This window comes from Pholcus phalangioides, unplaced genomic scaffold (genome assembly GCF_987345545.1).
Source record: "Pholcus phalangioides strain wild (caught in Gottingen) unplaced genomic scaffold, Ppha-v1.0 ptg000017l_1, whole genome shotgun sequence".
Taxonomy (NCBI): domain Eukaryota; kingdom Metazoa; phylum Arthropoda; class Arachnida; order Araneae; family Pholcidae; genus Pholcus; species Pholcus phalangioides.
Window position 1 is genome coordinate 65,354,024 of NW_028301610.1, and position 12,857 is coordinate 65,366,880.

At 35.6% G+C, this 12,857-nt stretch overlaps 1 protein-coding gene across 7 annotated transcripts in view; it reads right to left on the reverse strand.

Annotated features, from left to right (window-relative positions):
• LOC149074648 (TOX high mobility group box family member 4-like) overlaps nt 1-12,250 on the reverse strand; it is an 89,356-nt gene extending 77,106 nt beyond the window's left edge. For 6 of the 7 annotated variants that reach the window (XM_089247070.1, XM_089247067.1, XM_089247072.1 and 3 more), the window contains exon 1: nt 11,839-12,250. In XM_089247070.1, the coding sequence (XP_089103196.1) occupies nt 11,839-11,940 (102 nt within the window). In that variant the 5' untranslated portion in view covers nt 11,941-12,250. Of the gene's footprint in view, nt 1-10,374; nt 10,424-11,838 lie in introns of all 7 variants that reach the window. The other variant, XM_089247068.1, reaches the window with a different exon arrangement.
• Between the last annotated feature and the right edge of the window lie 607 nt (nt 12,251-12,857).

A 12,857-nucleotide genomic window follows, 5' to 3' on the forward strand; every position in this document is an offset into this window, starting at 1 on the left:
AGTATTAAGCGGCGCATTGTGACCCACGGTGCAGTTCCACGTAATTTGAATTACCCGTGGCACATTCTCAGATCACTTAAGTGACTTGCAGCGCTGTACCAGATCTCTCAAGTGACCTGAGTTATATTTACAGATGATTTAATCGACCATCGACATAGCTGCAGAGCATTTAAGGACCCACGGCGCATTTCCAGATAGCTCAAGTGACCCCCAGCATATTAACAGATCATTTAAGTGACCCGCTGCGTATTCGCATATCACAATTACATGCTCAACCCACTTTTGGCAAGCGGGCCAAACAATTGTTTCCAGAAATAATTCCAGGAATAATGAAAGAAATAATTTTAGAATCAATAAAGGAAATATTCCTTTACTTTTTCTCACGAAGCTTATTTTTATTTACAATCGTAATAAATAAAAATATAATCGTCTGGCATTACAATATAAAAGTTTTAGAAAGTTCTTTTATAAAACTTGAAAAATGGAACCAATGAACGTATCTGTTACATTCGAGAGCACGTAACAAATAAGCTTATTGGAGTTTTTTTTCAAGTTTTGTAAAAGATCTTTTAAAAAAATTTTATACTGTAATCCCGGCCGAATGATTTTTGATTAAGGCCGGTATTACGCTATAAAAGTTTGATAAAAGTCCTTTTATAAAACTTGAAAAATCTAACCAATAAGGTTATTGGCTACATTCTAGAAAATGCAACCGGTGACCTTATTGGCTGCAGTTTTCAAGTTTTATAAAAGGGATTTTATCAAACTTTTACAGTGTAATACCGGCCTTAGGCTGGGATCACACTATAAAAGTTTTGTGTAAAAGTGCTTTTATAAAATTTAAAAAATACAACCAATAAGCTGATCAGTTACATTCGAGCATATGCAACCGATCAGATTAGTCGCAGAAATTTTCAAGTTTTATAAAAGAACTTTTATAAAATTTTTATTGTGAAATCCCGGCCTAATTTAGAAATTTGCATATATGGCTATGTAGAAATATAAGTACAGTGAAACTTCGATATGACGAAACTCTTATCGTTACATCGAACGATTAAGATAAAAATCTATCGTTGTAGAGGGATTTATCGTTATATCGACTATCGTTGTAGCGAGGTTTCACTGTATTGATGACACCCATGTGCCATATGTTCAACTGTTTTTTGGTGTGAATTCACTTTAAATTCACCGCAGACTTTCTGTGTAGCTCTTTATGCACAAAGGGCTGTTTATAAGCAATAATTGGTAGTTTCGCTGACAGTGTTAGGGGATAATTAACTAGGCCCATAATTACGCTATAAAAGTTTGATAAAAGATCTTTTACAAAACTTTAAAAAAAGCTAATAAGCCCCGATAAGCTCATCGCTTGCATCTGATTATATTTTTTCTATTTTACAGGCTTGGAGAAAACGTCAAACTCTCTATTTACCGTTATAACCGAGTTTTACTGTAAAATACAGCAACAGCCCGAAAAAGAGAGACGAGCTATCACATCATTGTTATTTTTTAATGACGTGGACTATTATTTTAACAGCAGCAGCAGCAGCGGCATCGTTGTCTTGTTTGTAGTTTTTCGCGGTAGGAACAGACACCACGTAACCACGGGTTATGGAGGGACCCCCCGAAGGAACAATCTCGAGGCTCCCCCCCCCCTCCCCAAAAACACCCTCTTTCATAATACAATATACAATACAATAGTATATACCCCCTCTACGCACCTTGGAAGTCCCGTTATTACAAAGAGCGATTGCGTGATAGCGCTGTTGGATGAACCACCTGCGCCATGTCTACGCCTGACAGCTGTTGTGCGAAGGGCAATTCTATTTTTTTTTTTTTAACTTTTTTTTTTTTTGTATTATATATTAGGGGTATTTATATGTACACACGCACACGTATTCATGCATGAAAGCGTACACGCGCTCGTACAAATGTTAAAAAGCTAGTTGCTGCTGTTGCATACTCAGTCAAGTCAGAAGAGATCGGGTAGAAGTTGATTGTGCAAAAAAACTTCTTTTCACCTGCTCTCTGTTCTTCGTCTTTTTTTGTTTTTGTTTCTGAGCGTTGGGCGCGGCGGGTGCGATGGAGGCGATCGACTCTCCCGTGAGCCGAATGATATAGGGGAAATTTTCCTGTCCCGTAAAAATACGGGATGTGATCCGATACACTCTCTCAACCCGTGTGGCGGCCCTCGGAGTCGTCTGATGTGTGTGTGACCCGCTACCTCGAACGTAATTTTGTAAAAAGGAACTCAGGCGGCACATTATATATTTCTAGATCCGTGTAAGGGACTCGCGGTGCAGTTCTACATCCCCTGACCCGCGGCAGATTTACGGATCGCTTAATGGACCTGTGGCGCTGCTGCACATCACGCAAGTGATCCGCGTCACATTCCCAGATCCCTTAAGTGGTCCGCGGCACATTAAAAAGATTTTTAAGTCACCCGTGGCACATTTGAAGATCGTTTAAGTGACCCGCGGCACATTTAAAGATCACATAAGCTACCCGTGGTGCATTTAAAGATCATATAAATGACTCGTGGCACGTTTAAATGTATTTTAAGTGACCCACGGAACATTTAAAGACCACATTACTGACATAAGGTACATTCTCATTTCAATCAACTTGTTCGCGACACCTTTCCCGATCACTTAAATGACCCGCGCTACTGTTCCAGATTACTTGGCCAGCCCGAGATAGAGATCACGATCACTGAAGCAGGCCGGTACAGATTGCTCAAGCGACCCGCGACACGTTTTCGAACCAATGAAGTGGCCACGCTCTCCAAAAGGTTTAGCACACTTGCGATACACCTATTAAGCCACTTCTCCCCGATACACCAATATCCGAAACTGCACCACGGGTCATTTGAATGTTCCGCAACCATCCCCCTTATGTCGCGATTCAGGCAAGTAATACGTAAATATGCCGCGGGTTTTTTTAAAATATAATCTAAGCCTATGCCGTGGGTCAGCCAAGTGATCTGTGAATATGCCGCAGTTGATCTGTGCCACGGGCCACGTAACTGATGTGGAACTGCACCGCGGGCCACTTAAAGTGCCTGTAAATGTGAAGCATAGTTTATTAGTTTTGAGATCGTGGGCCACATCAAATGAATGTGAGGGCCACATTCGGCTCGCGGACCATGAAATGAGCATGTCTGCCTTAGACAGTGGGCATTAAGAATTTAATTTTTCCAAGGAGAAAAATATAAATTTAGAGAACACTCTATATCCCTCTCTTGACTGGACTTATAGCCCGGGGGCTCTTCAAACTTTCAGCCACCACGGGCCATTGAAACTTCTCACGAATCCCGCGGGCCACCAACTAATACTGAAGTATTTTTATAATTGTAAGATATTAATAAATAATATAATTAATTGATATTAATAATAATAATATAATATAAATAATATAATTCCCTCCAGATATTTACAAGGGCTTGTAATGCAATTTATAGCCACATCATAATAGAAGGGGCCCCGAGTTGAAAAGGGCCAAAATTAATTACGACTTTTATTTAATATAAAATTATTAATTTTATAAATAATAAATTTTGATTAGTTTCACCAATTCTGACAGAGTTTCTGATTGATCACTGATTAATTTAATTAGTTCTGATTAATTTCAACATGAACTCCCTTTTAATGATTTTGTAATTATTTATTTCAGTGGTGCTGAAATAATTTCCTTCTCAATATATCGTGAAATAATTTCTTTCAATAATTGAGCAGTTACTCTTTTATTAATTGTGAAATAATTTCTATCGAAAAGTACGCAATTAATTCTGTGTGGGTGGGTGTGATTTATGTAAGTTACTTTTCTCCCAAATTCTGAAATTCTTTGTTTCAAAAATTCTGAATTTGGATGAATTCTAGAATTATTTCTTTCATTTATTCCGAAATTATATTTTATTAATTCCATAATTATTTCTTTGACTAATTCCATAATTATTTCTTTGACTAATTCCATAATTATTTCTTCCATTAATTCTGGAACTATTTTTTTATATCCCGAAATTATTTCTTTCATCAATTTTCTGGAATTATTATTTTTTATTTATTCTGAAATTATTTCTTTCATTTCTTCCAAAATTATTTCTTTGATTAATTCCAAAATTATTTCTTTCATTAATTTTAATAGTTTATTTGTTCCGAAATTATTTTTTTCATTTATTCCGAAATTATTTTTTTCATTTATTCCGGAATTATTTCCTCCATTGACACACACACTAAAGAATTATTTCTACCATTAATTTTAGAATTAATCGTCTTTCAATGTTTTCAACCATTTTCTGAAAATTATTGACGGGCCACGACAAGCTCTGAGGGTCAAATGTGGCCTGCGGGGGCATGCGTTGTGTGAAAATCCCTTTCTATTGCTCGAGAGCACCCTGTTGCTCCCTGAAGCATTCAAGAGCACTCCACGACAGAAGATGCTGAAAGAACGTTTTTAAAAGCACAGTTTGTTATCCTCGAAATTTTGTAAACTGTAAAATACATTGTAGTATATCATGTAACTTTACTACAGCGGAACCTCGATATAACAATACTATGTGGAGCAAGAAAAATATCGTTGTAGAGGGATTATCGTTACATCGAGACCCGGCAATTTAACATTAGAGCAAGTGTGCTGAACCTCTTAGAAACTGTGGGCCATTTCATTGGTTTGAAAACAATTTGTGGGCCACTTAAACGATCTGGAACTGCACCACGGTCATCCAAGTAACCTCGAAATGTACCAAGGGGCATTGATGAGTGATCTGAAAATGTGTTGCGAGTCACTTAAGTAATCTAAATTGTGCTGATGGTCATCTAACTGATCTGGAACTGTGCCCTGGGTTATTAAAGTAATCTGGAAATGCGCCGTGGGCAACCTAAGTGATGTAGAACTGCAGCACGTGTCAATTCAGTGTTCTGTAATTGTTCCAGGGGTCTCTTGAATGTTCCGGATTGTGCCACGGGTCAATCCAGTTATCTATAAATATGCCGTGGCTCATTAAAGTTATCCGGGAACGTGTGACGGGTCACCTAAGTGACGTGGAACTGCACCACGGGCACTTGAGTGCTCTATACATGTTCCACGAGTTACTTAAGTAATCTGGAAATGTGCTGCGCGTCACTCAAGTTACCTTTAATTATTCTGTAGGCCATTTCAGGGATTTGAAACTGCGCCACAGGCCACTTAAGGGATGTGGCAATATACTACGGGTAACTGAAGTCATACGTAAATTCACACTTAAGCAATCCGTGGCACATTTACAGATAACTTAGGTGATTTGTGGCGCTGTTCCGGATCACTTAATTAATTATTTTTATTCATCTTATTTTTTCGGCCTTAAATATACTGAGAATTTGAATTTTCTGGATGTTAATGGCGAAACTGATATTTGGAAAGAAAAGTGATTTGCCTCCACCGGGAATCGAACCCGGTTCCCTAGCATACCGAGCAAGCGCGCTAACCAATACACCAGAGTGGTGTATTGGCCAGCTTCACGCTGCTAATGCGTGTTAAAAGGAATTGAAAAGCGTGTCTGGTGTATTGGTTAGCGCACTTGCCCGGTATGCAAGGGCATCCGGGTTTGATTCCCGAACTTTAAGGGGCCACGGGCAAAAATCAAATAGAAGGGGAGTCGTGAAATGTGGCTAAGGGAGCCACAGACAGCTGTGAAAATTTTTCAAATGCGATGAATATAATGTTCCAAGTGAAATATGGTGAGAAAAAGTGTGCCTACTTTCAGAATTTAGCAGAAATACTCATAGAATCAGGGCCGTCTTAACTAATTGGGCCCACCCTGGCTCGAAACAAACTACATCATCATGGAGCCCCCCCCCCCCCCATGATGATGATCTGATACTATGATTTTTTAAAGAATTTTAATTGGTTTGCTGGTATTTTAAACCTAGAAGAGGGCTTATACTTGTGTAAAAAGTATTATTTTACCTGGGACCCCATGTTGCTGTTGAGACGCCCCTCCCCGGTGGGGGGGGGGGGGCTCATGACCATAGAGGAGCTACATAATGACATCCAGTGTTATGATTTTTGAATTTAAGTATGTAAATATGCGTATGTAAGTATGTATATATATTAGAAACTGCCAGCTAATGGGCTTCCAGAAAATTATAGAGCCCAGGAATATCATTTTCCCTTAGATCCACGATATTGAGACTGCATAGCCTCATAGAACACCCGCAAGAGAACCCTCACTGAACTCTTTTCGCTTAGTGGTCTATAGAGATAGATCTTATTTATAATATTTTTGTTTACTATACGCATATCCCATGGCACATTCACAGATTACTTAATGACTCGCGGCACATTAACAAATCACTTAAGTAACCTGCGGCGCTATTTAACCGTGATACGTTTTCAAATCAATGAAGTGGTCCGCACTCTCTTAAAGATTGAGCACACTTGCCCTAGACAGTGGCGTCGCAGCTGGAGGTGCAGTGGGTGCTCGAACACTCACAGCATTCTTCACCACTGTTCTGAGCAGCCCCATTAATTCATTCAGAAATCAAAATTTACCATATAAAGATCAAACTGAGCATCCACAGGTGCATAACAGTTCCGACTATGGGAGGAGACACGGGGGGGGGGGGGCGTCGGGGAACAAAGGTGAAGTCGACTGATCTAATGCATATATGCATATATGAATTGACATCATCATCGTGCCCCCCCCCAGACTTCCAAGTCTATCCCCGCCTATGCTTCCGACGCCTCTGCTGGGGAGGACAAAAGTCACATAAAATCTTCGCGTAGTTTATTGTCAGCGGGCAAACCTATAAATACAGCCAAACTCGATTATAACGATAACGAAAATTCCGTAAATTTTTGTCGTTATAACCGAAGTTGCGTTTTCGAGACATTTTTCGATGAAAAATATAATCAGATGCAATAAAATGCTGTGCAAGAAGATGCTATTTCATTATGATTAGGGTGACCATACTTGATATCGAAAGAAAATGGGAAATTGCAGTCATAAATACGAGATTACACCAATTTTTGCCAATAATATTACCAACTGTCAGAGAAATTGCATTGGCAAATATAGCTATCGAATAACCCTTGGCGAGAAATACATTTTAAATCACTGCATATATACTTTCTAGTTACTGTATTTCATGGGGAATTGCAAATGGAATGATATGTTTCATTGGTGGTGCCGATAAATTTACACTTGCGAGTACAAGGCACAAACATAGGCCTATGTCATCAGAGCTGCCCTTAGGGGTGTGCGACAGGTGCGGTTACACAGGGCCCCGCGTTTGGGTGGGCGCCGCACTTACGATAATAATAATTTCTTCTATAAGTTCTGAATTTTCATCAAAATTCTGGTATTGTTGCTTACATAAATTTAAAAAAAACTTTCATCGTTTTTGTAATTCTGAATTTCATCAATTCCAAAATTATTTATGTTATTTATTCAAAATTTTCATGGATGCTGGAACTATCTCTGTCAAATATTTTTCAGATTTCAATTAATCGATTGGGAATTTTCATTAGTACTCAGACACTTTTTTTCATTAGTTCCTAATTTTAATTCGTTTTGGAATTATTTCTTCCATCAATTCTGAATTATTCTTCATTTTGAAATTTTCATTAATTTTTTTGGTAATTTAATTTGTGTCTATATTTTTCAGCATTCGTATATATTTTGTATGAATTTTTGTATGTATGAATTTTTGGATGCGTCGAAATTATTAAAATGCCTCTGGCCCCGCCAGGTACCGCGTCCTGTATAGTATTCTTGGATGTTTCAATAAGCAACGATGATGCTCACGATCGGCAGTATGTGAAGATGCCTTTTCTATAGGCTATATTTCGGTCTGAATGCATACAATGAAGTGCCAACAACAAATATTCATCGATGGTGGTTTTAAAAAAATACAATCGCTATAGTCATTAACATTCATCATTTAACTGTTACACTCTTCGAGTTTGATACTTTCATTTTGAATAACTTCAGTTCGGTTTGATTAGTGATAATACAATAGCACATTGAAAATGCTATTAATTTATTTATTGCATCAATAAAACGCGATAAAAGTGAAGAATTTATCCTTTTTACTCTTCAAAAGTTTCCAGACGTTACAACAACGTTATCAAGATTTGGCTTCGTAATCGCATTAAAATTCTCGCATGAGTGATGGCAACCACAATAACTTTATCATTGTGTATTAGATAATGTCATCATTCATTCTAAGCGTACACAGAAAAAGGGAAACGACAAGAAAAGCATTATCTAATAACTGTAATAAAAGGCTTGCAAATAGCTATAACGACGGAGACCAATATAAATCTGACATTGTCGTCAATAGCTGTAATAGTAACATTTACTGTAGATGTACTATGCTCTGTGGTTTATGCCATTTCAGCGGAAAAAGTACGTTTTTCTTTCAGATGCATCACTGACCCGAGACATGACGGAAAACCAAAATAAAAAAAAGAAACTGAATTTGTTATAATGATTGCGACATCAGCAATCAACCCAGAAGCTTAAAACACCTATTAACGTAATATTTCAGATCATAACACTTCATTTATGGCGGATAACGAAGATTTAATAGGTAGGAGGTTATAGAACGTTTCGAAATGTCAAACATATATATATTCGTGTTAAAATTAAGAGCAGAGATGTTTTTACGAATTGTGAAAATCAGCACTACAATTTTGGATCGACGTGTAATCAAATATTACACGACATATATTTATATCGAAACCAATACTTCCAAAGAGACACGTTGGGATCCATTGTGATAAATCAGTTTCCTACAATAGAAGACGTTTTTTCCCCTTACAACTGAAAAAGAATGAAATAAATGTTTCATTGTCAAAAAATAAGAATATTTATGTCCTGTTTGGGAAAAAAAAAGGAAAACGTTTTCAGCAAACAAATCTTTTGTTAAAGAAAACGTAATTTTTCTCTGACAAGAGCGACTCAAAAGATTTCAATAACACACAGAGAAGAAAGAAAAGAATGGATAGGATAGAAAATGGAGGAGGGGGAGGGGGTTGCTTTTGCAATATTTGACAAAGATGCAAAGTGAATTTCTGTAAGAGGAGCAAGAAAATAAATATTTGAAGAAGTGGAACCGAAAATGATACGGAACTTGGCACTTTGATTCTTGAGTAGGCCATTTGCCAAAATTGAGTTCGGTCCGAAACTTTTGGGCATTACTCCAAGTGTTTCTTCACGCAATGAAAAAGAACAACGCTTTTTATTTCATCTCTCTCTCGCTACATCACTATCTTTCGTCCACGTAAACATTGTAATACATATTTGTCGGACAATATAAAGACGAAAATGATTATCTTCATCAGCCATCATGAAGATTTCTTTGGCAAGACTACGAATGTAAACATCGTTGAGAAGATAGAACACGGGTTATATTACTCTAAGATCTACAAGATGGGTTACGCTATTTCTGGGTTATTCTGATAAAAGAAATAGCTTGATTTTCATCAGATATTTAAGTCATTTAATCAAATCCTTCAACAACGTGTATAGGCCTATAACTTATAAATATTTATTGTTATTTATTTAGCTTTATGGGATCAACGAAAAGGGTGATCTAAAGCAGTTTCTTGCGTTTATATTAATCAACCTGATGGAATTTATTTCGTGAATATTGTTTTGTGATGTACGTTTATTATACTTTCAGAGATTTCAACAAGACATTACGTTGCAGTGGAATACTGTATACAGAAATAATGAATTCTGCGTTACTTGTTGCGCTAACTTTCGTATTGTATTCTAATTTTTATATGTTCCATGAAATATTTTCTCCAGCAGTTTCATAATGTTTTTAAATAGCAGCGACTTAAAAAATTCTCACGCCGATAATTGGAAAATATTTTTTGTGAAAAACCCATTAGTTTTCACAGATTATGTTTTCCATTAAAGGAATAAAAAACTGAAACTTCTCTCTAGGAGCTTCAAAGCAAGCATATATTTTTACATTGTTTTCCAATTTTTTTTTACATCAAATAGCATACTCAGTTCATTAAAATAAGGGACAGGATTGTGGACATTGAATCGTGAATAAAAAACCTTCAAGATGAACGATTAAAAACAACACCACTGTCATTTAATGAGGTTGGGAGATTCACGTTTTCATCAATACCAACGATGCTCTGATACAAACAAAATGACGGTGACTTCAAGTATTTTGCCATTTTATATTTGATATTCTTCTCGATGGCGACGGCTTATGTGTTGAACATACCTCTGAACAAAATTCTCTTGCACGTTTCCCGATGATTCCAGAAAAGGAGATGAGATTTTATTTTAATCGATAGACTTACCTTTGAACGACCATCTCAAAATTTTCCGATATCCATAGACTTATAATATTGAAAATTTCGACAACTTACCCCGTTTCAGAAACAAAATAATTGTTCGGCAATTAACAAAAATTAAATTCTGAAAAATAAGTGATATTTATATATGGCACCATAACTGCTGGTGACATCATGCCACATATTATGTCATTAGTATATCAAGCATAATGATAATCGTACATAAATCTTCAATATAATAATAAAAATACAGTGCATATGTAGTTAAAATATTGCCTAAATATTAAACTATCCATTGTGGGGTGTCTGTTCTAGCTTAAATGCAAGGCTGGATTGTTTCAAAAGAAATTTAGATCCAACACACATGTTGGACAATGACTTGGATATTCAAATAATATAAGCGGAAAAAAGATTATATAAATTTCTAAACATAAACTACCCCGTTGTTTGATTACGTAAAATCAAGATTGCACATTCTAGAAACTTCGCTGTGACAACGGAAGAAGTTTGTTTTTCTTAAAATAAAACCATTTTGAAAGCAACTCGTTATTTCACTGTGAAGCGCGAGTCAAATGTGATGAAGATATTTGCGTCAATGTCTACAAACAAATGAAAAAGTTTCATTTTTCTCGCACATTTCGAGAAGTGTTTCCGAGATTTAAATTGAACTAATTACATACATTTTTAATATTAAAATTCGTGCGTATTCATGATTTTCTTTCTAAATTCAAACTACAATACGCGTGACTACGCGTAGTTTTATAATTTCACTGTCACCTGCTATTATAAAAGACGTGAATTATCTACTTAAATTAGGATTTTTTTGTAATTAGAAAGTTTAAATTGTTTAAGTTTAATTTGGAAAATCTAGTGCACTTTTCTATATTGAAAGACTGAAAGTTTCGAACTTTTGAAATTCAAATTTATGTTATAGAAGACAGAAAGGAGTGATATTTCATTAAATAATTACATAAATAAATTACCATTATTGAAGAAGAATTATGAGTTTGGAATCGTGATTATTTATTGTTTTGGATAATAGTGGTACTTTGTGTCTAAAGTTGAAGAAATGTACGGTGAATGGAAGAAAAAGTTATGATATTTCATTGTGCTATACATTTTAGAGTTTTGAGAGAAATAACTTCCGTCACACAGAATATGCAAATTAAAAATTTGATGCCGCAAAAGACTGGTCGAATAACTTTGAAAAAAAGAAGCCGAAATAAATTAAATTCCGAAACTTTTGAAGTTTGAACATAACACGTTTTGAAGCTTTTATGCAAATTTAAGAGATAAGTAAATCGAACAATTCCTCTCAATATCCAGGCATCAGAAAAAAACACGAAGATTTCAACCTGTTGCTTTCCTGTTATGTGTTTTAACTTGCATATGAAGCGCTATTATCACTATTTGAAAATCCATGCAGTTAAAAATTATAAGGAATAAAAAGTATATCTATATAAGAATTTATTCTTGCAAATACCGCAGCAAAAATGAGTAATTATTTCGAAAATGATAAATAGCTATGATTTATCTTACCTCCGAAGATGAAGAAACGTTTAGAAGCGTGGAATAATTGTTGGAAGCCGTTTTGATTATGTTTTTGAATTCACAACAACTTTGTTTCGAGTTACAAAGCATCACAAAACAATCTAATAAAAGTTGCACTAATTGTTGCTGATTGAAATGTTGTTGGATGCTGCTGCTGCACAAAAACACGTTCACAAAAAAATCCAACGTTTTTAAACATTTTTGAGATTTTTTTAAATTCAAAAGTTATGATTTTTCTTACATTCAAATGTGACGCGCGAAATAATTCGTTCACACACTCACAGTTCGTAAAGTTTGATTATTTTTTTGTGCGGCCGATTTACGAGAGACACGCCGTTACAATAACGAGGCGGACGCGAAATGCACACCGTCCTTACTCAACAACATCTAAAGCGTGTATGACGAGTTATTTCGCAATAGGGGAAGATATTCACTGGTGTTGGCGGGATCAAAAAAAGCGCCAATAACGGACTACACACGCCAATATGCATACAATAACGCGCCAAGTGCGGCAAACGTTCCTATATGTGTGTATAGCACTAAAGTTCATTAAAATTCCTGGAATTCCATCAACTCTATTAACTCTTGATTACATTAACTTAAAAATTTATTATATGATAAATTAAAATTCGATTTTTTTTCTTTTTTTGTCATCTGTTGTATCGTACGATAATTATCATTTGATTAAAACATTAGTTTCATTTTTTAATTAATCCCAAAAAATATGATTGAAGTAATTATTTCCCGTACTACTTGCAGGATTTTTACTAAAAATACTATTACAGTTTTAATAGACTGTCATCATATTTGAAAAATGATTATAGAATACATTTTTTTATGATATTAAAAACTCTACTCGAACAATATCATTTATAATAAAAATTGTTTCCATTCATAATTGAAGATATTTGAAAAAATTCCAAAAATATAAGAAACTATCAAAGTTCATGATTGAATAATCGAAATAATTTTTTTTTTGGGGGGGGGGGAGGATATCTATGTACAAG